Raw genomic sequence first — 24,680 nt, 5'->3', positions numbered from 1 at the left:
AAAACAATCCAAACTCTATCTGTTGAGGCTGTATCGCTGGGCATCTCCCTTCCCCGCTCACTTTGCTATTTTTAGACAACGTAAATCTTGCATTAGGAGCCTCCGTCATGACCACAGTAGAGTCAAGGAAATCTATTTGCACCAGGACCAGATCCATAGTGTGGACTGGAGCCAGCCATACTGGAACCAGACCACATAACGAAGCTGAACCCTGGCACATGACCAAGGCTCCGTTACAGAGCACTCCACCATGAGCCAGACCCTTATCACTGTCCATTTACACGGATGCAAAACCAGCCCTTTTACGGCGCTGTAATCACACCTCTGTTTGCAGCAGCAGCCAAGCCTGCAGGAAAGCGAGGGAAAGCAAGAACTACATCTCACTAGGCTGCTTTGCTCCAGAAAAGCGCCTCCCTGCGATTCCTCCTCCTGAACGCAATGCAGCACGCAAGCAACGCCACCCGGAAATGAATCCCGGGCCAGGCACTGCAATGGAGTCTACTAAGGGCCATATCAAGCAAACGTCTGGGACAACTAGCGCTTTGCTTATCGGAGCAGAAACGATTCCCCGTTGGACAAGCTGGCGGAGGTTTCAGACTCCAATACCAGCGAGTCTGACCCGAGGCAGACTGGACGTCACACTCCGGAGGCACCTACTCATCCAAGAGCCCAGGGAAAGTTTTTCGCTGGAATGTCCTTACAGGCCAATCTAGAAGAAAAGGCCCCTTTGGCATCCTGCAGAAACTAATGGAAACTCCTACTCATGATATAGTCCCCTGGGCCTGTTTAACCCTCTTCAATCCCTTCTCTGCTTTGTTACCTCATTACGCCTTTCTTCTTTCCTACTTGCCTTACAATCCCAGTGTTGACTGTTCTACCTGCAGGAGACACCTTGGCAGCTTACGGTATGCCGCATGAGCCCATTCTTTGCCTGGACTGTAAATCAGGACATGTCACTAAGTCGCAAGGGACAGAGGGTATCAATCCGGGCGGGATACAGCACTCGGAAATTCCTTATGCTAACAGCAATCCTTCACCCGCTGTGATAGCCGTCCCCTCGGAGACATCCGGGGACAGAACCACAACCTGGCCTCCTTAGGCCACGCCTACACGAGGCCAGCTGTCCCGTTTTGAATGCACACGTGTTGCTGCCCCCTGTGCACGCTGTGGGCTCCTCGTTCACACGAAAGCCGTCCTGCCGGAAAGAAGGCTGCATTCACCTGCACGATGGTCTCTGGTTTGCAGCAGGTGCATCCCCACAGGGGAGTTAGCAGGCAGGTCTCTGATGCACTCTGCCCTTCACACGCCTGTGGTCCCCAAATGTATCGTGGCTTTCGTGGCCATGACTTGACCCTTCCCCCAGGGGAGCAATTGGAAAGTTTGCCCTTGATTCTAAGGAGGCTCCTCTGTCCCTCCCGCCTCCCCTGCCAACCGTGCATCCTTCCCAGGAGATCAGAGTACCTACCCATTGAGGCTGCAGAGGATGGAGGACAGACCCATGATCAGGTTAGCCACAGAGATGGCATTGGCAACATTCTTGCGGACAAACTCCAGAGCCTGGGCTCGGCCTGCTTGCTCGCTCAGGAACAGCTTCTTCACGTGGTGAAAGATGCCTGGAAGCGCAGGGGAGACTGTCAGGGCGGGCAGACCGGTGCTGCTGCCTTCGCGAGAGGAAATCATTCAAGCACAGATCCTTGCCGAACAGGAAAAGCCCAATGGATCAGCGTTGAGTCTACAGTTCAATTCCCCCAGTATCTGTGGAGCCTTTCTAGGGGCCAGTGGAGGGACTCTTGGAGAGGACCAATCATATTGCGTTAACATGGCGCTAGGATTAATGGGAACCCTACTGCAATGTGGCCTGGGACATGTGTTGCTCTTAAAAGGGGCCAGGAGCGTCTTGGCCTTCAGAGGGTTTTTCCCCTTAAATAGAAGTAAAGCCAATGAAACGCTGAATGCCAATCACATCCCGGGTTGGGTCTGAAAGAATTGATGGGAAAGGGCTGGAACAGGCACAAGGACTAGCGCCCCTCCCTTTCTCTGCCCTGCAATTAGATCCCTCCTTCAAAAACGTTTGCTTTTGGGGCAGCCTTACGAAGAGGGGAGTTTCCTGCTAGTGGCGTGTAAATTAGTACCTGGCTGTTCTTCGGGGTAGGCCTGAGACAGCCAGCAGATCGTCTGCCGTTACAGTGGCCGGCACTCGGCTTAGGGCTTCCTTTAGCAGCTGTCAGTCTGGCCTGCCAGCCTGGCTGGAGCCCCCCTGCCCCACATGAGAGTCTCTCTCAGGCTATGTCTACACTACACTGATCTATCGGGAAAAGGGACACACGCTGCGTTCTGCAAGCTGCGTAGCTTTTTCCAATCGTTTTTTCGGAAAAGGCTTTTCCGAAATTTGGCCCGTCTACACTTCAGAAGAGCCCTTCTTCCTCGTGGGAGGAGGAAGACCAGGCTTCTGAAAGACTGTGTCTGCTCTGCCCCGAAAAATGTCAGAAGAGCTGACGCGTTCCCTGGACGCAGCGGAGTTTTTCTGGGATACCTCCCGGTATCCCGGGAAAACCCCGGAATGTAGACATAGCTCCAGAGGGGCTGCTTTCTAGAAACCACCCAGGCTGCCCAGAGTACGTGTAGGTCCTTTCCAGCCTGACCGCTTCACACTTCGCAATGACTAACACTGCATGTCAGCTCAGCTCTGCTCCCTTGCTCGGCTCTGGCTATTCACAGCCCTAGCATTCGGATGGGCATAGGGACAGGTCCCATTAGCCCCGCTCCCCGGAATAGCACGTTACAGTGGGGAGGAGCGACTGCAGCAATAGGAAGATTTATCTTAGGTAGCAGCCCAGAAGAATTGCTACCTCTATAGCCTTCTTTAATTCATAGGAGGTGACACTCATGCCGGTGCAGGGCACTAGCACAAAGCCGATGCTCCATTGAAGTCAGCAAAAGTGGGCTGAAGCGGAGCACAGGTCTTGTGCTGGCCAAAGTGATGGGAGTTTATGCAAGTTGGTTTTGCAAGAGCTTGGGAAGGGGAGGAAATAAATCACTTGAGTTCTAGGCCGCTGCAGCCACAGATAACATGACAAATGGAAGCAATCCATTCTTCAGCTGCTCAGTTGCCCCATTAGCTTTCATTCACCCCATTCTATAACCACTGCCACAGTTCCACACTTGAATATGCATTTTAAAAAAAGTTTATCAGAAAATTCTTAAAGCCATTTCTACTTTACTCCCCCACACCCACATCCAACCACTACAATAAACATTATTTTTACTTAGGAAAAAAAAAACCAAAAACCAAACTTACAATAAAAACCAACCCCACGTTTTAAGCTCTATTTATCTTATATACCTATAGGGCTACTCTTTAGAGAAAAGGTTAAGGGTCATGTCCTACTAGTGTGTTTTGCACCCTGCCCTTGACGTGTTTCCAAAGCCAGGCAAGTTCATGAGATTCTTCATCTGAAAGAAAACAGCATGTCAGAGCAAAAGCCATCAATGTGAAACGAGTCAGATTGGTGTATATGGCTTTACCGCCCGCCCTTCAAGCCCTCCCCTGGCTCAGACTGGGACAATACAGTAAAAGCCAGTATCTTGCAAGACACAGCTTTATCACGGTTTCACTAGCATGTGCTCTCGTGAAACCAGATTTTGGGCCCACATCTGGAGGGATCGTCTGGAGTCAGTCTTACTCTTTTTAAACTCCAGTGACCTGCTTGCTTGCTCGATCCTGGTATCAAAGCACAAGACAGCGTATAATAACTGTTAAACAAAATCCCGTCAAACTTGTAAAGCTGTGTCCATTCTAGGCAAGCTCAGAGGAAGCAAGAGAACTAGTCCGCTTAAAATGAATACTTGAGCAGATAAAACATGCACTTGGAGGACTACAAAGAAGACTATTTGCCCCACATTACAAACAGCCCTGTCATTTAGATTAACATAAAACACAGCAAAAAGGTTGTTAGACGAGGGATTATTTACAGCAGTGTATGCATTTGAAATGTTTTATTGATAAAATGCAAACTGAGTGTAAAATGAATGCTCATGAATCATTGAAATGAAATACTGCTTGCTAGAGAGCTGGACTAGTCCTACTAATAAACCTCCCAAGTTGAAAATGTGTTTGGGGCTTGTGGAGAGCAATCAATCACATCCAGTTTTTCAAACAAACTGGCTGAAAAATATTCTGTATGAAATGAAATCTAATGCACAGATTCTTGTAAACGTCAAATGCTGAACAGCTGAACTATTGGGTTTTTTAACTTTGGTGCCATTTCTGTAGATTGTGTCCACATGTTGAGAGAGCTGTCCCAAGACACCATGGGAAGAGAGGCCAGCAACGTACAAGAAACCAAAGTGATTTCCTATGGATTAAATGCATGCTTATTTGTAGATTTGGGATCTAATTTGCCACCCTGCTTTGGCTGCTCTGTACTGTTACAATAATTAAAAGCAGCAATAAACCCATTTCACCAGCTATTTAAACCAAGTTTGCAGGCACTTTGCATCACCACTGCAGCATAAAGGAGCAGCGTGTACTGGTGAAACTGACCCATTATATTTGCAGGGATAAGACATACTGTTTCTCTCTCTCTCTCTCTTTTAATTATGCTGTTGGTGGGAGACAGGCAACAACAACATAGAAATAAGATGTTGCAATATATAAATGTGCTTTAACTTATCATCTCAGTAATATAATGACTCCAAATATTACTGTTTCTCAAAGGAATAGAAGGCCACATAAAACGGAAGAAAAGGGCAGGAACAAATGAAAAACATCCTTGCTCTAACTTGTCCATCTTTGTGTATGGGAACTGAAAACAACAGCCAATGGACAGAAGCCAGTTTCAATCATTCAGTTCAACTGCTCATTTTATTCTCAGGGGCAAAATTAATCTCTGCACAACATCATTGGCTTAACTGGGTGTGTACCAGGCACCAATGCAGTTTGTACGGTACATGTGTCCTGGCATCAGATTCGGTATTTCTGGGGCACTTCTCTGAAAACAGGGGTTCTGGGGCTTCAGTCACTGAATCTCAGCCTGGAGCAAAAAGCCACTTACAACGGCCTTCTTGGACTCTTGAAGACAGGGCCTAGGTAGGACTTCAGTACTGCACAATGCAAGTGGCCCCTCTGTATGTGGGGAGTGTCACCGAGTGTGCTAGGACCCCTTCATTGCAGCCTGCAGAGTGTTTACACCCAGTCTGCTTTGTACCCGTTTGCTTTGCTTTATGTTAATTCTCTGCATTTGGTATTTTCCAGCAGGAACCTTCAGCACCGGGACTTGGCTTCCTTTGTCCGTTAGGAGGAAACTTGTCGTCCCTCTCTACTGCGAGGACAGGGCAGCCAAGTTGTAGGACGAGTTGCAAACCACCCCACGCGTGCCGTCCCTGGACTGGGTGTCTACCCAGATGAGAGTTCTGTCTTCCCTATGTCAATGGGCAGAAGATTCTCAGGTAATCTTAGGAGGTTTCCTATCTAGATCCTGACCCAGCCAGACCCTATTTAACAACACACCCTGGAGGTGCAACTGTGAGATGGCAGGATACAGTGCATCTTTTATGTGCTAAAATAGTACTTTAAGGGACCAGTTCTCTTCATTCTATCCCAAAACAGTAGTTAACAGCTCCCTAACTTGGTGCAATCAGTGGACATCACCATTCGTGCTGTACCTCTCAAATGGAACACGTGTGATGTTTAAAGACAAGAAAGATTGCTTTGCCTATCAATTATTCCATCAGGCACTAGTATTTAAATGATATACATTATTATTATATAAATTATTTAGGGACTATTGCCTTGACTTTTGGATTCCTATGTAGTGTATTACACATGGAACAGTCACACCTCTTCCCCTACTCACCAATCACCACCCACCCGATTTTATTTGTTGCTGTCGCTGGAATTCAGCAACTAACACGCAGCCAAATGTGACATTTCAACAAGAGACTCTCACAGAGTCATAAATTTAAAAAATCTAACCACTGAGCTCCAGTTTTACGTCTTTACCTTCTTCAGCTGATTTACGCAAAACACTTAAGAAATATATTTAAGGAACAACCCTGATAGGACAACTGTTGTTCCCAGGACCAAAGGGACCTTTCCCAATCTCTATGCCTTTCTGTTACAGTTGAGAGGTAGGCCCAAATGTATTGCAAATGTCATGACAGTGTTTTGTAGTCATACACACAGGTGGCTCCAGCTCATGCTAGAAAATTTCCAGAATGAACCTTGCACGTTTTTTTGCCTAGATGCCATTCCCATGGCAAATCCAAAATTGAAAAACATCCAAGATCTCTGCTGGGACTGTTTTTGTTGGGAGGATGTGATGTACAACAGCTGTTCTCTCCCGTCACAAGCTTCTTCAGAAGAAACAGAACCGCTGAACGGAATCTGCCAGGCAACTGCTTGCTGGGTGTTTTATTCTACCGCTGATGCTGGCTCACGTTTTATTTATGAGGAAACAGTTATTTTTATAGAGCACGTACAGCAGGGGCTGGACTGTTAATGGCACCCTATTAAAGAGATTCGCGGGCCGGATTTTCCCCTCACTCACACTGGTGTAAATCCACAGTAACGCCACTAATGTCAGTGGAATCACAGCACCATAGGGGAGATGAGAATCATGCCCCATGTAGTGCAAAGTGGGTATCAATAAAGGCCACTCCCTTGGGGCATGTCTACACTAGGAAACTCTTTCGAAAGAACCAAAGTCGATGTAATAACTCCCGAAACAACAAAATCGAGCAAACATGTCCACAACATGGGAAAGCCTCGAAATGAATCCGAGGCAGGCTCTGTTAACGTAGATGCGCTACCTCGACTTAAAGCCCCAGGAAGCACTGGGGAGTAATTAGTTCGAATGACTCTGGGGAGTCGTTATTTCAAAATAGCGGCACTGGAGTGTCCACATGACTGCTCTTTCAAAATAGCTATTTTGAAATTAGCATTATTCCCCAAGAAAAGCAGGAGTGTAGGTTTCGAAATAAAACCAGGCTGTTATTCCGAAATAACGGGTGTGGTGGTGTGGCGGTTCCCCTTATGAATTTGACCTAAAGGGGGTTATTTCAAAATAACTCCCTAGTGTAGACTAAGGATGTCAAGAGGGGGTAACGGATTAATCGTGTGATCGATACAATTTGTATTGACTACATGGTTAGTCAATAAGGGAAGGGCTCTGTCCAGGAGCTACCCCGCTGCGGCTCTGCAATGTAAATGCAATAGGAGCCGGGCGTGTAGACAGTCCAGCTCCTATTGCAATTAAATTGCAACACCGCAGTGGGGGTAGGACCCGGACCGGCGCGAGCCTGGGCAGAGCCGGGACCGTTGTGGCTCTGCATTGTAAATGCAGTAAGAGCCGCCTGGCATTTCATACGTTTAAAATGCAGAGCCACAGCGGTCCTGCACCGGCACGAGCTGGGACCGAGCTGGGCTTGCTCAGTCCCAACTCACGCCGGGTCCAGCAGCGGGGAGCTGGGATCCCCTGCAGCTAGGGGCTGCTGCAGGAGTAGCCTTTGCCTGTGGCCAGCGTATTTGTGGTCAACCCTGGCCACCGTGAAGAGAGGCTGCTCCAGGATGCAGAGCAGCCTCTGCCCGCAGCGAGCCTGGGCCCACCATGGGCAGAGGCTGCTTCACAGCATCCTTCCCTGTCCCCCTGTCCCCCCTAGAGACAGCAGCACAGGGGGGAAGGGCAGGTGGCACCGTGGAGCCAGTGCTGGGGGAAACCGACTTTTAAGCTGGCTCCCCACAGCACCAGCTTCTGTTCCCCCCTGATTCAGAGGCAGCAAGGGAGGGAAAGCAAGGAGTCAACTACTCACATCCCGAGTGTAGACCAGGGCTTACACTCATCTAGGGCCTGGTCTTGCAATCCCGACTCAGGCCAGGCACCAGCTGACTTCCATGAAGCTCTGCATCAGAAAGTCCAGACAGATCCAGCCTTTGCACGCTAGCCCTGGCTAACGCCTGGGATGGATTTCATCCCAGCCCAGAGCAGGGCTACGTAAGCTCCGGTACGCCACTCGGCCTCTAGCAAGGGGTCTCGGGCTCTCTGCACTGAGGAGACTTTCACTCCTTATAACCTCATTCCTACAAGACACGTGTGAGAAAACAGAACATCCTCAACCAAAATTCTTGCCTTCGGGAGCCGTGTCTTAGAAAAGTGGGCTGGGCAGGGCTGTTACCCAGGTTTTTTGAGTCACTCCATAGGTGCAGGGGAACTCATTAAGACAGGCCGTTAAATAAAGAATTCTAACCCTATTAGAAGTCTGTGCAGTGACATCGATCAAAATCCAGCCTAATTAAAGCACCAAGTAGTCGCACAACTGCCCCTGCTGACTCTCTTCAGGTCACAACATCTGGAAAGATGTGTCAGGAAAAAAATAGCAGGGTCCAGTCCTCAGCCCAGCTACAGCGGCTAGCTTGGTGGTCTTCAGTCCTATCACAAGGGAGCCGCCTTGAGCGGGGACTGGTGGCTTTCAAGGCGCTTTGACAGATTTGGTCACTAGCTGCTGTCCAACAAAGCAGCCAGCAAGACTAATAATTCCCTAGCTGTAGGAGCCAGACCGTGAGCATGCACAGTATGCCCAAGAATGCCACCGGCTTGCTTGACACCACGACAGGGACTGCACTTCTCTGCTCCCATGGGAGCTCATCACAATTCTTGGATGGATCTGGACTGGGCCCTCCAGTTGTAGGGCCTGATTCTCATCTCACAGCACGTGCATCCCAAGTCTCACCTCCACTGACCACAGTAGCATGGACGGAAGGGAGAGGAGAATGAGGCCCACAGACTTATGTTGACTCCCTTCGTTAAGTATTTCCTGCCATGTCACAAAGTAGGGACAGACGTTTAGTTTAAATACGCTAAATCTTTACTCCACACGCCCCTTAGATCGGACTCCCTCAGTTTTGCTGGTGTGGATCCAGAATAACCCTGACAGGGTTCCTTGTTCTTCCGGATTTACATCAGCACCCAGATCCAATCCACTCACTTGAGTTGTCAGAAGAAGGGCTGACGGATGTGGCCCACAGACGTGTATTTTTGAAACTAACATTTTTATTCCTTTCCCCGTGGTTTTCTTTCAAGTTAAATATCAACGCGGCCCCCTGAGAGTTAAAGCTAAGTTCTTCTGAAGAGCCCTGTCGAGTTAAAGAAAACGCCAAGCCCACTACAAAAGGCGGGGAGGGGGGGTTACTGACCACCTCAGAGCTGCTGCAGACAGGAACGCTCCCCAGCAGACATCTTGGATTTTTACCAGCAGTGAAAACAGAGAAAGGCAGCGACACAAAGATCAGAACCCTGAGGCCCAGCAGTGCGTCTGGCATCACAGAGCCTGCTGCTGACATCAGCAGTCACAGAACCTGGAGAGAGGGGGCTCAAATAGGTTTTTTAAAGCAAGTATGAAACTGGCATTTCTTTACCTTTCTGTTGTAAAAAAGGGATTATCCACTGGCCTCCCGTAAGGCAAGTTTGTTCCACTTTTGAGCAGTGTCTTTCACAATAACCTGTGTACACTTGCATCAACTGTGATTACTTGGGGGAAGGAGGTTAAAACATTCAACGACTGAGTGTGAACTAGCAACATCCCACTCCCCTGTCCACCGGCCTGTTGCCCCAGTCAGACTCCACTGGCTTGAGCGGAGTTACTCCTGGGTTTCGCCTGTGCAACAGGAGGGTCAGGCTTAGTGTGTCCGGCTTGCTGTGAGGCAGCCTCGTGCCCCCAGGTTTAAGGCACAATCCAGCTCCCATTGAGTTCAATCCAGCTCCCAATGGGGGCCGGATCAGATCCTCATGCCTTTGAGCGCACAGGGGTCTCTCTTCTGGAATCAACAGTGCTCAGCAGCAGCCAAAGGTAGGCCAGGCTCCTGTACTTCTGAATCCAGACCAACACTGCTTGAGACGTGAAAATGCCACCGGTTCTTGGAGCAATTCCAGCATGAGCTGTCCAAGCCAATGAGCTCATTACACATGAATTGGCCCAAGACCGACCAAGAAGGCAAATCCACACTAAGTCATCTGGGTTATAAACAAGACATTGCCTGACCTCTGCCTTTCTACAGAGAATGTCTTCTGGTGGAAACATCCACTTCAGATATTCTTTTCTCTGGGCTTTCAATCTTGAGTTACAAAACAAAATGCTGGCTCAGCAAAATTATACAAAACCTGCTTAGGGGGCCCTGCTGAATCGGACGAAAAATCCTGTCTCTCTCCATCCAGCTAACACTTATCGAGGGCAAGAAAGTGTCTGAAAATGGGAAGAGGGGTCTTTCTGCACGGTACGCCCAGTACTGTGCTAGTGAGCTTCTTGCATGGCTGGCTTATTTTAATTGTGGCATGTTTTAATATGGCTTTTACAAGAGTTGCTTTTTGTGGCTTCCTGCAGGGACCGCTAGACAGAGAGCACACATGCCTCTTCGGATAAACTGAAAACAAGAGGGCCAAGTTCAGATGAGCCACAGCGGAAGAGTCAGAAAGGTGTTTAAAACAACAGAATAGTTCTAGGAGAGGTTGACACCGTATCAAAGTCAAGGTAAATGTAGAAGGAGGGACTCTTCTGGCTGAAATGAATACAGATAGTTCTCATGATTTATACATTGGCAGCTAGAAAAGTCAGTGAGAGGACAGAGTGCAGGGTTTCCCCCAAGACTGTGGGGACAAGTTCCCAGACGTCTGACTACACAACGCCAAATGTCCAACGGAGCGTATGTGGTTCCCCGTGGAGTTAGTTTAGAGCTGGTTAAGAGGGGACAAAGGTTTTCAGGAATAGGGATGAACGGGAGGTGCAGAAAATGACATCACCATCCCCTCCTTAGGGCTTGGGGGAAACCCTGACGAGGAAGAGGAGAGCAGTGAGAGCAGTGACGGCTCTAGAAGGCTTTCCAGTGTCCCTGCTGGGCATGCCCAAAGAGGTGCCAAAGGGTGGGGGGGAGAGACATTCAAAGCAGTCTGAGAGCTGCAGCTCCACCTAGAATCATAGAACCATAGAGCTGGAAGAGACCTCAGGTGGTCAAGTCCAGCCCCCTGCTCTAGGCAGGACCAATCCCAACTAAATCAACCCGGCCAGGGCTGTGTCAAGCCGAGACTTAAACACCTACCTGGAGGCCACCAAGGGCCAGAGTCTCAGCCCATATAAACAGGAGTTGCTCCAACGACTTTATGCCCCTTGCCCCGCTAGTGGTGGTTTTACAGTTCTAGGAATGGTTGGTGACAAACCCCTCTGACAGATTCTGACCCAGCGTGGGCCTGGGAAGGTAATACTCACGTCCCCTACTCAGCTGTAGACCAGAAGGGACACTTCTCCACTAGCTACAAGGGCACGAAAGTGACTAGCCATGGAGCAGAGGAAACACGGATCATAGTAAGTGGCAGGACCAGAGATTTTGCTCCTTGGAACAAAGTTGCTGCAGCAGTCTCCAGTGAAGATAAAGCAGCGAGCTGCTAGTTTTGTCTCCAGAGAAGCAACTGTTTGTGCTACCAACCCGGAAGGGCGTTCCTGCAAAGGACTGAACGACTGTGTAATAGGGGACCCGCCATATTCTTGATCATCGCCTACGTTTCAAAACACGAGTTATTCTATGGTAGCATCGGAGCTTTATGAGAGCTGGCATGGGCTGGGGCAAAGGTTGAGCATGAGAAGCCCTGGAAACTGTGGTCAGAGTAAATTAAAGTCTCCCACCCTCCCAAATGTGGAGAGCAAAACTCAGACAAGCCAGCATGCTTAGAAGCTACAATCAACACCTTTCTCCATTCAGTTACTGCCATGAAAAGGGACATCGTCAAGGTTGGGGGGCCCAAAGAGCTAACTTGGATTTGCAAACTGCTGCTCAATTCATTTAACAGCTCCATACTTACAGGCTATTTTCTCACATCAGAAAAAACCTGCAAGTCCCCCAGCAGCCAGGCACGCAAGTTTCAAAGAACATGATTCTGCTACTAGAATTTCAGTATCAAGCTCCCAAAGGGTGATTAAATATCAAGAAGAAAAACAGGACTTGGAAATGTCAGCGTCCTTTTAAAGGACAGATTTGCCGTAAAATGTCCCTTTGTCTCCTTCTAACTAGCTTTGCAGGCCTTCAATTAGCTCAGGCCACCAAGCAAAAGCCTTTCAGCAAATTTACTTTTAATCTATGAACGTGCTTCCCCCTGTCTCACCTGTTCAGGAGAGCATGACAGGTGCTGCTTACAATGCAAGGTATCAATTGCCAGCCACAATTAAATGAGACACGTCACACCTCTTCTCCGGTAATGCAGGGAGCTGCATGCCAAGCAGACAGCAGCCTGATTTTCATTCCCTCCCTGCACTACCATCCCCAAAGCCCCTGACTCCCCACTGCCTTGCACCGTGGGCAGGCGTTTCCACCTAGGCCTAGAACACTGCACTCCTCTCTCACATAAGCTAGTGTAAATCAGAAGCAGCCCGTGAAGCGAATGGCCTTCCATGTGTTTGTCACCATGTTAAGTGCGATCAGAAGCAGCGCCACAGGATTTAAACACAATCATGCAGACTGTCCAAGGGGCCAGACCTTGCAATAGGTTTGTTCAGCATCTTCATGCATGGCCCGGATGATGCGTTGTTTTGCACTCTCAGCAAGTTTGCAGATGATGCTAAGCTGGAGGGAGGGCAGGGATCGGGTCCAGAGTGACCTAGACACACTGAAGGACTGGACCAAAAGAAATCTGATGAGGTTCAGCAAGGACAACTGCCGAGTCCTGCCCTTGGGATGGAAGAATCCCAAGCACTAGTACAGGCTGGGGACCGACTGGCTAAGCAGCAGTTCAGCAGAAAAGGACCTGGGGATGACAGTGGGGGAGATACGAGTCACCAGTGCGCCCTTGTAGCCAAGGAGGCTAACGACATCTTAGGGTATAATTAGACCTACTGAGACTAAGGGACAGCTCTAACCTGCTCCTGATCGCACTAATCCTGGTTTTACACCAGCAAAGTGCCACCGACCTCACGTGGAGTTTGCTCTGCCCAACATCACCACCAGAGAGAACTCGTCTGGGTTCACGGTCACAAGAATTGTGATGTCCCAGGCCCACAGGCCAGCATGGCTGTATTGCTCTCCTGTCATCCTTCTGCAGGGGGGCTTCCCCCGAGATTAACGCCAGAAGCAAGTCTAACCCCATGGAGAATGGTGGCTCTGAGAGACGGGGGATGCTAATCTCATGCTCCAAAGCCAATGTCAGTCGTTCTGCAATCAAGTAAACACGAATTCCTTTGTCTTAGAAATGTAAACCCCTCTCTATTCAGGCTTTAAAGACAGTGTTTCTGCATGACTCAGCTCCATCAAATGCATTCCTTGGCTGGTAGAGGACCCAAATGCGATCAATCGCCTCTCTAGTTCCAAGCAGATGGACTCCAGTCCTTACCAAGTACAGCACAGCTTGTTCTAGCTCCCTGAAGACTGCATTAGGCTATCGAGGGAAAAGGACGGTAGAAAAGAAGCTGTCATCATGTGAGTCAGCTAGATTCTCTCATACGCAGCACCCGGCAGCCTCTATTTTATACCTCAAGTGGAGTGAATATACAAACAGAAGAAGAAAATTGTCGGAGACATTTACAAACTAGCAGCATCACACATCCTTGATACTGTAGGGCCCATTCAGGAACGCGTAAAAATCCAACCACGTTCTAGGGCAGCTGCAGAAATGCTAGTTCAGAACCTGCGTTTTCCTACTGTTTCCTCATTACATGGAGGGGGACATGTGATGGCATAGGGGCTGCTATCCTGGAAGGTAACTGTGATATGGGGGGTTGTTTGGTAATTAGTAGTTACGTGATCGTTAAAAAAAAATTAGTTCATTAAAATCAGGTTGTTAAAGTTCAGAAGCAAAGATGGCTCATGCCCAGGAGCGGTTGTATGAAAAGCCTTCTAGAACCACAGACACCGGAGACCAGAGAAGAAAGAGACCCTCAAATCTATGTGAAAAGAACAACAAACAAACAAACCTCCAGCAACATCAAGGAAGGAACGTTATGGACATCACAGAATCAAACACATTCATGTTAAAAATTACGGACCAAATTCTGCCCTGGGATGCACGTGCACAACACCTAGTGACGTCGGTGCGACTCGCACACCCCCCTGGCAGGACACATGGATTTGGTGCTTTGGTGAGTCTGTCACATACCGAGACAGAAAAGCCCAACTTGGGCAGACTCTCATGGATTTCAACAGGAGCAGGACTGGGCCCCCCAAATAAGAAACGTGTCAGGCTTACCTTCCAGTCTGCTGGCTCTGCTCCTGGTCAAATCAGCATTCTCATTGCCTTGGCGGGGGCTGTTATCTTGTGCGCACCAGTGGCGTATTGTGGGGGGGGGGGGGAGGTGCCCCTGGGTGCCATGCTAGGAGGGTGCCAATTTAGTCCCCCTCTGCTTCCCTGTCATCCCTCAGCTCGCTTGCTCCTCCTCCGCCTGCCGCCGCTGGCTGGAGCCTCCTCCCCGCCTTCAGCCCGACCTTCCTCCACCTCCGCTGGCGGGTTAGTGCGCGTGGGGGCCCAGCTCCAAACTGGAGGGGGCGGGGGAAGACGCGGTACAAGCTCCCCCTTCCCAGGGTTGGGCTCAGCTGTGCACCAGGTATGGGGCCCTGCCACAGCAGCAGGAGGGACGGGGACGGGATGCAAATGTTGCCTTTGCCCCCGGGCACATAACACCCTCGCTACGCCAGTGCTGCGTGCACACACACAGAGGCGTCTTCCGACAGGTTTGCGCATTAAGTGCAATGAAGTCTCCTGCTCTGGGGGTGGCAGGAGCCTTCGGGCACGACTGCCATTAACAAGGGGTCGAGCTTCCCTTTTCTCCACGAAGTACTGACAAGAAGGGGATTGTGTCTGGCTGTTTCATCTCTCCACGCCTTGCACCAGAGTGAGCCCCCTGGCAGCCAGTGCATTGTTAATCACCGCTCACTCGTAAATCTTATGTCCCGTGTCACGTGGCTAACCCTGGTAGGGGCTGGCAGGGCCTTGTACTTCTTCCAGGTGGAGAGGAACACAAGCCCCGGGAACAGGCAGGAAGTGGGGGAGTGGGAAGCATGGAACAGTGATTGCTCTGTGCTTCCTCCCTCTATTCAGCCTCTGTCAGGCATCTACAGGGCTAGGCTCCATGCGGGGCGATGTGGTTTCTGGGGCCAGACACTGTCCACGGCACGTGCCACTTACATTGGTGGATTCTGAGAATCACGCCAGCTTCCCCTCCCCCTTCATTTCCTCTTCTAGCACCACTGGGCTGGGGCAGAGCCGGGGCAGAACAGGGAGCCCCACTTATGCCACAAGCCCAGGATCTGGCAGCTCTGCAGGCAGAATTGCTGAGCCCCAGGGCAAAGGGGGAGACAGGGCAGAAGGGGAGGGCCTGGGGCAGGCCTCTCCCAGGCAGCCCTCCAGTGCAGTAGCAGTAACGGCGAGCGGGAGCGCCGGGCCCTTTTGAACCTTTCCCCACCCCTGTCAATTGGCCTGTCTGCAGGATTTCAGGTGGCAACTCCTTCCCTCTGCTCCAAGGGCAATACAGCCAGAAAGGGCCACCGCGACGGGCAGCACAGCTTGCCAAGAAGGACCAGCAGAGGGTGAAAAGTTTTGACATTCTGACCCCAGAACAAGGGATGAGCAGGAGGTGCACAAAAGCAGTGTTGCCAAATCCCCCCCCCCCCCCCACCCCCATCCTTCCAACCAGCTGCAGGAAGTATAGAGCAAGCTTTTAGCTGTCCCTTTGTGGCCTAAAACAAAACCTTCTTTTCTTCCCTCCCTCTCCCCTCCGCGGCCCTAATCAACACACTGTCAGACCTCTGCAATTGAACAGCTTTGCATGATAAATGGAACGTGTGCTCCAGGCTTCCTCTCTGGTTCCCAAGTTGTATGGTTGCTGGTTTGTTTGTTTGTGTTTGCAGTGGAAAAGGGCTCAGATCAGTAGGTCAGTGTGCAACAAAGGAGTAAAACATGCTGGAAGTTGTAATGCAGCACTCACCAGATGGGGGCGACACCATCCACATCTTTGCTGAACGGATAGGAGCTCCTGCCCTCTTCTGCTACTGAAGACTTAATCAAAACAGGTATAGGGAGGTTAGATCATCCTCAGAGCGTCTAGTTATCCTTGCCCAAATTGGAAGGCTCTGCCTGCATCTAAATACACCCACTTTGGGTGTGACTTGGCACCAAAGCAAAACAAAAACCACCTTCAAGAAGCGCCATTGGACCAAATACCCACATTCCCTGATGGGCGGCAGTACAAAAGTGCCACACGAGACGGGCGTATCCTGCCTAACTCTACATCTGCGCCGGTCTGCTCCCATGCACTGTACTCACTGCCAGGAAACAGGCTTGCTTCCCGCTGGTAAACAAGCAACGCTCCACTGCAGAGTAGCTGAGAGAAGCAGATTCAATCAGCAAGCAGGAGATGTGCTGGGGTTTAAATCCCAACGACATTCCCTGGGATTCCTAACCCAGGGTATGTCTACACTACCCTCCTAGTTCGACTGGGGAGATAGGAAGGGGTTACGGGAGGTAGTAGGGGCCAGGGACTGGGGAGATGGGGAGGGGGGTCAGGGGAGGTAGTAGGGGCCAGGGACTGGGGAGATGGGGGGGGATTAGGGGAGGTAGTAGGGGCCAGGGACTGGGGAGATGGGGGGGTTAGGCGAGGTAGTAGAGGCCAGGGACTGGGGAGATGGGGGGGTTAGGGGAGGTAGTAGGGGCCAGGCACTGGGGAGATGGGGGGGGGTTAGGGGAGGTAGTAGGGGCCAGGGACTGGGGAGATGGGGGGTTAGGGGAGGTAGTAGGGGCCAGGGACTGAGGAGATGGGGGGGTTAGGGGAGGTAGTAGGGGCCAGGGACTGGGGAGATGGGGGGTTAGGGGAGGTAGTAGGGGCCAGGGACTGGGGAAATGGGGGGGTTAGGAGAGGTAGTAGGGGCCAGGGACTGGGGAGAAGGGGGGAGGGTTAGAGGAGGTAGTAGGGGCCAGGGACTGGGGAGATAGGGGGGGTTAGGGGAGGTAGTAGGGGCCAGGGACTGGGGAGATGGGGGGGTTAGGGGAGGTAGTAGGGGCCAGGGACTGGGGAGATGGGGGGTTAGGGGAGGTAGTAGGGGCCAGGGACTGAGGAGATGGGGGGGTTAGGGGAGGTAGTAGAGGCCAGGGACTGGGGAGATGGGGGGGTTAGGGAAGGTAGTAGGGGCCAGGGACTGAGGAGATGGGGGGTTAGGGGAGGTAGTAGGGGCCAGGCACTGGGGAGATGGGGGGGTTAGGGGAGGTAGTAGGGGCCAGGGACTGGGGAGATAGGGGGGTTAGGAGAGGTAGTAGGGGCCAGGGACTGGGGAGATGGGGGGGGTTAGGGGAGGTAGTAGGGGCCAGGGACTGGGGAGATGGGGAGGGTTAGGGGAGGTAGTAGGGGCCAGGGACTGGGGATATGGGGGGGGGTTAGGGGAGGTAGTAGAGGCCAGGAACTGGGGAGATGGGGGGGGGGGGTTAGGGGAGGTAGTAGGGGCCAGGGACTGAGGAGATGGGGGGGTTAGGGAAGGTAGTAGGGGCCAGGGACTGAGGAGATGGGGGGTTAGGGGAGGTAGTAGGGGCCAGGGACTGGGGAGATGGGGGGGTTAGGGGAGGTAGTAGGGGCCAGGGACTGAGGAGATGGGGGGGTTAGGGGAGGTAGTAGAGGCCAGGGACTGAGGAGATGGGGGGGGGGGGTTAGGGGAGGTAGTAGGGGCCAGGGACTGAGGAGATGGGGGGGTTAGGGGAGGTAGTAGGGGCCAGGGACTGAGGAGATGGGGGGTTAGGGGAGGTAGTAGGGGCCAGGGACTGGGGAGATGGGGAGGGTTAGGGGAGGTAGTAGAGGCCAGGGACTGAGGAGATGGGGGGGTTAGGGGAGGTAGTAGGGGCCAGGGACTGGGGAGATGGGGGGGGGTTAGGGGAGGTAGTAGGGGCCAGGGACTGGGAAGATGGGGGGGGGGATTAGGGGAGGTAGTAGGGGCCAGGGACTGGGGAGATGGGGGGGGGGTTAGGGGAGGTAGTAGGGGCCAGGGACTGGGGAGATGGGGGGTTAGGGGAGGTAGTAGGGGCCAGGGACTGGGGAGATGGGGGGGTTAGGGGAGGTAGTAGGGGCCAGGGACTGGGGAGATGGGGGGTTAGGGGAGGTAGTAGGGGCCAGGGACTGGGGAGATGGGGGGGTTAGGAGAGGTAGTAGGGGCCAGGGACTGGGGAGAAGGGGGGGGGTTAGAGGAGGTAGTAGGGGCCAGGGACTGGGGAGATGGGGGGGTTAGGGGAGGTAGTAGGGGCCAGGGACTGGGGAGATGGGGGGGTTAGGGGAGGTAGTAGGGGCCAGGGACTGGGGAGATGGGGGGGTTAGGGGAGGTAGTAGGGGCCAGGGACTGAGGAGATGGGGGGGTTAGGGGAGGTAGTAGAGGCCAGGGACTGGGGAGATGGGGGGGTTAGGGGAGGTAGTAGGGGCCAGGGACTGAGGAGATGGGGGGGTTAGGGGAGGTAGTAGGGGCCAGGGACTGAGGAGATGGGGGGGTTAGGGGAGGTAGTAGGGGCCAGGGACTGGGGAGATGGGGGGGTTAGGGGAGGTAGTAGGGGCCAGGGACTGAGGAGATGGGGGGGTTAGGGGAGGTAGTAGAGGCCAGGGACTGAGGAGATGGGGGGGTTAGGGGAGGTAGTAGGGGCCAGGGACTGGGGAGATGGGGGGGGGGTTAGGGGAGGTAGTAGGGGCCAGGGACTGAGGAGATGGAGGGGTTAGGGGGGGTAGTAGGGGCCAGGGACTGAGGAGATGGGGGGGTTAGGGGAGGTAGTAGGGGCCAGGGACTGGGGAGATGGGTGGGGTTAGGGGAGGTAGTAGAGGCCAGTGACTGAGGAGATGGGGGGGTTAGGGGAGGTAGTAGGGGCCAGGGACTGGGGAGATGGGTGGGGTTAGGGGAGGTAGTAGAGGCCAGTGACTGAGGAGATGGTGGGGTTAGGGGAGGTAGTAGGGGCCAGGGACTGAGGAGATGGGGGGGTTAGGGGGGGTAGTAGGGGCCAGGGACTGGGGAGATGGGGGGGTTAGGGGAGGTAGTAGTGGCCAGGGACTGGGGAGATGGGGGGGTTAGGGGAGGTAGCAGGGGCCAGGGACTGGGGAGATGGGGGGGTTAGGGGAGGTAGTAGTGGCCAGGGACTGGGGAGATGGGGGGGTTAGGGGAGGTAGCAGGGGCCAGGGACTGGGGAGATGGGGGGGTTAGGGGAGGTAGCAGGGGCCAGGGACTGGGGAGATGGGGGGGTTAGGGGAGGTAGTAGGGGCCAGGGACTGAGGAGATGGGGGGGTTAGGGGAGGTAGTAGAGGCCAGGGACTGAGGAGATGGGGGGGTTAGGGGAGGTAGTAGGGGCTAGGGACTGGGGAGATGGGGGGGTTAGGGGAGGTAGTAGGGGCCAGGGACTGAGGAGATGGGGGGGTTAGGGGAGGTAGTAGGGGCCAGGGACTGAGGAGATGGGGGGGTTAGGGGAGGTAGTAGAGGCCAGGGACTGAGGAGATGGGGGGGTTAGGGGAGGTAGTAGGTTCCAGGGACACCAAAGTACAAGTTTGCCTCGGGTGCTATTTTCCTTGAGGTCAGCCCTGGATCCTACCCCCTGCCACTTGCACTCTGGGGAAGGCCTGGGGCGAGCAGGCCCATCTCTCCGCGTCCCCAGCAGAAGGGTAGGCTGGCTCCTCCCCACGGTCTCAGCCTTTCAGGAGCGGATGCAGGCGAAGGGAAGGAATGCAGGCTGCCTCCCCACTCCCCTCCCTTGCCAGGCCGGAGGAGGCGGGTGACTCCCTGTACACACGCATGGGGCACAGTGGGGCATGGAGGGGGACTGTTGGCACCGGACACAGCTTTTCAGTAGTGGCGGGGGCGGGGGCGCGGCTGAGCTGGGGCTGGGCGTGGGAGGGGCTCTGTGTAGCTCAAATTTGGGGTCATTCTGAGCTGCTGTTAGGAACGTCATTGTGTTCCCTCCACCTCCGCCCCCGACCTTGTCAGGTAAACAACTCGCAAGTGCTGGTCCCTCTCACTCCCAGAGCAGGAGCAGGCCTTTGTCACCTAAACCCTGCTCCTAAATCCTTTAGAGCAACATCGTCCATCCCACAAGCACCACTCCCTTTGCACGATGCACCTCGCAAAGCCAGGGCTTGCCCCCCGCCCGGCAAAGCCAGGGCCCGGCCCCCATCCCGCAAAGCCAGGGCCCGGCCCCCCCATCCCGCAAAGCCAGGGCCCGGCCCCCCCATCCCGCAAAGCCAGGGCCCGGCCCCCCATCCCGCAAAGCCAGGGCCCAGCCCCCATCCCGCAAAGCCAGGGCCCGGCCCCACCACCACTCGAGTGGGAGAACAGCAGCCCTGGCAACAGACCCAGGCCCCTGACACTTAGGGACCAAAGTTATCTTGTTTACAAATCACAGCAGCTCCTGCTCTTTGGCCTCCACTACCCGAGGAATCTCTACCCAGAGCCTGTCCCTGGAGGGAGCCGGGAAAGCAGGAGCTGGTTGTGCAACCTGTGCCCATCTTGGCTAACCTCCTCACCAGACCTGACACTCCTCCTTTCCTAAGGATCAATCTGCCAGTGAGATTCAAAGACACACACACCTTCTCCTTTCCTCCGGGAAGGCTCCCGCAATGGAGAGCAAGAAGCAAGTTCCATACACAGAGGCAGTCGGCCCCCCCAAGGCATGACAGCAAGTAGCTACAATCTGGGCTATTAATATCGTCTGCAGGCAAAGCCACCCTAATGCTGCCCCAAGGCTGGGGGAGATGAGACTGCAAGGAAGAAACACTGCGCAGCCACCTGGCTTCTGGGGAGAACGGCGACATTCTCAGAAACCACTAGCGACCCTCTCAGCTACCTTTGTGTGAATCAGGGCGACACCACCACAGTCACTAGTTAAGGGAGAGGAGAATTAGCCAGCTCGCAGAGGAAGAGAACTTTGCTCGCCTGGAAGGTTTTACTGCGATGCTGATAGCCTCCCGGCTACTCCTGACTGACACCGCTGACCCTAATACATTTAAAGCGCGGTCCACAAACACAGACCCACCCCCGTGGTACTGCTTTTCGAGATGGGAAACTGAGGCACAGAGCAGTGACTTACCCAATCCAGAGTCAGAGACAGGGTTAGAATGAAGCGTGTCTTCGCTCCCAGCCTTGTGCTGAAAATACTAGCCTGACGCACTTCTTTATTTTATAACCAATCCCCTTCTCATAAACCACGCGTGTCACAGAACAGGGCAGGGCCAATTCACAGCACAGAATGTTTTGCAACAGAGACCGGCTTAGTGGAGTGGGAGGAGACTTGCAGATCCCAGCAGAGTGAGGGCTGGACCAGGGTTTACAGCCTCCCACAAGGAGGCAGGGCAAGCAGCTGGAGCTGCAGAAGTGGCAAGACCCTGGTGGACAGAGATGGTGGGTATGTTTATGCCGTAAGTGCCACAGAGGCACAGCCCCTGCACTGCCACCCAGCTCCATCTGCACAGAGGATGAGGCTGACCAACTACACTGACTTATGAGGAGAGGCTGAAGGATTTGGGCTTATTTAGTCTGCAGAAGAGAAGAGTGAGGGGGGATTTGACAGCAGCCTGCAACTCCCTGAAGGGGGGTCCAGAGAGGCTGGAGAGAGGCTGTTCTCAGTGATGGCAGATGACAGACGAGGAGCAATGGTCTCAAGTGGCAGTGGGGAAGGTCTAGGTTGGATATTAGGAAAAACTCTTTCCCTAGGCGGGTGGGGAAGCGCTGGGCTGGGTTCCCGAGGGAGGGGGTGGAATCTCCATCCCTAGGGGTGTGTAAGTCCTGGCTTGACCAAGCCCTGGCTGGGATGATTGAGTTGGGGCTGGACCTGCTTTGGGCAGGGGGCTGGACTGGATGACCTGACCTCTCTTCCAGCCTACGATTGTATGATTGCACATCCCCTGATGTTTTCCTAGCCTGGAGCAATGGAGCTGGGCCAGCCTTGGTTTTGGGGGTAGCTTTAGGAAGTGTCATTTTAGGCCTTGTCTGCATCATGGAATGCCCCCCCAGCACAGCCTGGCCCTTAGAGCTGCTCTAAGCCATGAACTCTCCTGTCACCACTAGACTGCGGCGTGATGGGGCGGGGGAGGGGGACACCAGAGGTAGCCCGAAAAAACTCCTCTGCATCCAGGGAACACGTTTGCTCTTCCACTTTCTTTTTGGCAGAAAGGCTAACGCGCTCTTTCCGAAGCCCCTGTATTCCTCGTTCCACAAGGAAGAAGGGGGCTTTCGAAAGAAGGTTTTTTTTCCAAAATTTGGCCCAGTCTAGATGGGCCAAATTTCAGAAAAGCCTCTTCCGACAAAAGTATCAGAAAAAGATACGCAAAAGGCAGAGCGCATTTTGCGCATCTTTTTCCGATAGATCCTCGCAGTCTAAACGTACCCTCAGTGTCCCGAGAGCGCTCTCTCCCGCTGGTATAATTAAACCACCCCGCAGAGCGACTGTAGCTCCCTCAGCAGCACCTTCCACGCCTGTGCCTCTGCTGATAAACCTCTGTTGTGTGGAGGGTGGGAGTTTCTTCACAACCCCCCTGAATGACCCAAGTTTTGCCAGCCAAAGGAGCCAAAGCATTTGGAGTCCGTGCCGGGCACAGGCAGGGAAAGTGTCCCTGTGTCAGGGAGATGGGCAGGGCCGGGCCAGCTTTGGACGCTGAGTTTTGGTGGGAGCTGGAAGGAGGGTTCCCCAGGGACTGAGATAAAACCCTTCAGAGATCAGGGTGAGGAAGAACTTGGCACAAAGGCAAAACAAGGCCCTCGCGGTCACTCAGTTCCCATGACCACTAGGGGACCACGTGATGCCTGAGGAAAGCGGGAGACGGAAAGGGCTGCAGAGAGGGCACTGGCTGGACAGGACCGTGGTGGCTGAAGGCATGGCATGCCACGGCTGAGGGGGGCAAGAGGGATGAGGGGCAACTGGCTGTGGTTGGGGGGCCTAAGGCAATGGTGACAGGCTGCAACTGGAGATGAGGCTAAGTGGGGTGACAGTGAGAAAGGCTGCAGCCAGGTGGAGGCAGGCTCGGGAGCTCGGGGGATATTGGAGTGAGGTGGGGCAGGACATAGGTGCTGGGCTGGGGAGTTAAAGTGATGGGGTGGGACCGCGGCAAGGCTGGGGGATTGGGATGATGAGGGCACGACAGGCTGCTGAGTTCGGGGCCTGGGGTGATGGAAGGAGAACGGGGTTGCAGGACGCAAGTTGGGGTGATGGGCAGAGAACGGGTGCAGGATGCAGGTTGGGGGTGATGGGCGGAGAAGGGGGTGCAGGACTCAGGTTGGGGTGACAGAAGGACAATAGGGGTGCAGGACCGGGTTGGGGTGATGGGCGGAGAACGGGGGTACAGGACTCAGGTTGGGGGTGACAGAAGGACAATAGGGGTGCAGGACTGGGTTGGGGTGATGGGCGGAGAACAGGGGTACAGGACTCAGGTTGGGGGTGACAGAAGGACAATAGGGGTGCAGGACCGGGTTGGGGTGATGGGCGGAGAACGGGGGTACAGGACTCAGGTTGGGGGTGACAGAAGGACAATAGGGGTGCAGGACCGGGTTGGGGTGATGGGCGGAGAACGGGGGTACAGGACTCAGGTTGGGGGTGACAGAAGGACAATAGGGGTGCAGGACCGGGTTGGGGTGATGGGCGGAGAACGGGGGTACAGGACTCAGGTTGGGGGTGACAGAAGGACAATAGGGGTGCAGGACCGGGTTGGGGTGATGGGCGGAGAACAGGGGTACAGGACTCAGGTTGGGGGTGACAGAAGGACAATAGGGGTGCAGGACCGGGTTGGGATGATGGGCGGAGAACAGGGGTACAGGACTCAGGTTGGGGGTGACAGAAGGACAATAGAGGTGCAGGACGCAGGTTGGGGGTGACAGAAGGACAATAGGGGTGCAGGACCGGGTTGGGGTGATGGGCGGAGAAAGGGGCGGGACGCAGGTTGGGGGTGATGGGCGGAGAAGGGGGGCAGGGCGGGGTTGGGGTGATGGGGCAGGGCTGGTCCCTCCCCCCGCATGGGAGTCCACAGACGCAGGGGAAGCTGGACAGCGCCCGCCGCTCCCGGACCCGCCCATCACCGGCCCGGCCCGGCCGCACTCACCGGGACTCCGCTCTCGGACGCGGCTCGGACTCCGGCTGCAGCGCTCGGCCCCGGCGGTGGCTTTTATACCGGCCCCCCCACCCCGGGAAAATTCCACAGGAAGTGACGGCCGGGGCCGCCGGGAGGGGAGACAGCCCCCCCCCACCGATCCCCCCTGCACCCGCCCCCCCTGCACCCGCCCCCCTGGCACCAGCCCTGTGCCTCCCCCCGTCCCGCCTGCACCTGCCCTATGCTTCTGCCCACCGGTGCCATCCCCCCCCCCGCCCGCACCGGTCCGCCTTGCACCAGCCCTGTGCCTCTCCCCACCAGCCCCATGCACCGGCCCCTCCTGCAACCGCCCCCTTGCAATGGCCCCATGCATCAGCCCTGTGCCCTCTCCCCATGGGCCCCCCACACCTGCGCCATACCCCCCACCGCCACAGCGGCCTCCTGCATCTCTCCTGCCTAGGCCCCTGGACACCCGCACCATGCCCTGTTGAGAGCCCCGAATCACCTATTGTACCAACGACAGCCCATCTACACCCCTGCCATACTGCCCCAAGCAACCCCCATAGGTCCTCCCCTTACAGTTCCCCAGGTCTCTGTACACCCCTATGCTGCCCCAAACAGCCTGTTCTCTCTCC

General features: G+C 54.1%; 2 protein-coding genes across 6 annotated transcripts in view; one reads left to right on the top strand and one right to left on the bottom strand.

Moving 5' to 3' along the window:
• Positions 1-20,995, top strand: part of LOC112544488 (small vasohibin-binding protein) — a 52,667-nt gene extending 31,672 nt beyond the window's left edge. The window contains exons 3-5 of the mRNA XM_075906368.1: positions 5,255-5,448; positions 10,375-16,036; positions 20,373-20,995. The gene's annotated coding sequence lies outside the window, so the exon portion shown is untranslated. The remainder of the gene's footprint in view (positions 1-5,254; positions 5,449-10,374; positions 16,037-20,372) is intronic.
• Positions 1-24,110, bottom strand: part of TMEM269 (transmembrane protein 269) — a 40,293-nt gene extending 16,183 nt beyond the window's left edge. The window contains exons 1-3 of one of the 5 annotated variants that reach the window (XM_075906367.1): positions 24,058-24,110; positions 15,952-16,022; positions 1,466-1,613 (exon numbers count right to left, since the gene is read on the bottom strand). In XM_075906367.1, coding sequence (XP_075762482.1) covers positions 1,466-1,613; positions 15,952-15,976 — 173 coding nt within the window. In that variant the 5' untranslated portion in view covers positions 15,977-16,022; positions 24,058-24,110. Of the gene's footprint in view, positions 1-1,465; positions 1,614-3,343; positions 3,454-9,190; positions 10,380-15,951; positions 16,023-21,056; positions 21,172-24,057 lie in introns of those variants that run through there. The other 4 variants (XM_014569576.3, XM_014569580.3, XM_025180698.2 and 1 more) reach the window with 4 other exon arrangements.
• Positions 24,111-24,680: the final 570 nt, after the last annotated feature.

The sequence above is a fragment of the Pelodiscus sinensis genome, chromosome 23 (assembly GCF_049634645.1).
Source record: "Pelodiscus sinensis isolate JC-2024 chromosome 23, ASM4963464v1, whole genome shotgun sequence".
NCBI classification, from domain to species: domain Eukaryota; kingdom Metazoa; phylum Chordata; order Testudines; family Trionychidae; genus Pelodiscus; species Pelodiscus sinensis.
This window is presented reverse-complemented; position numbering and strand designations above follow the sequence as displayed.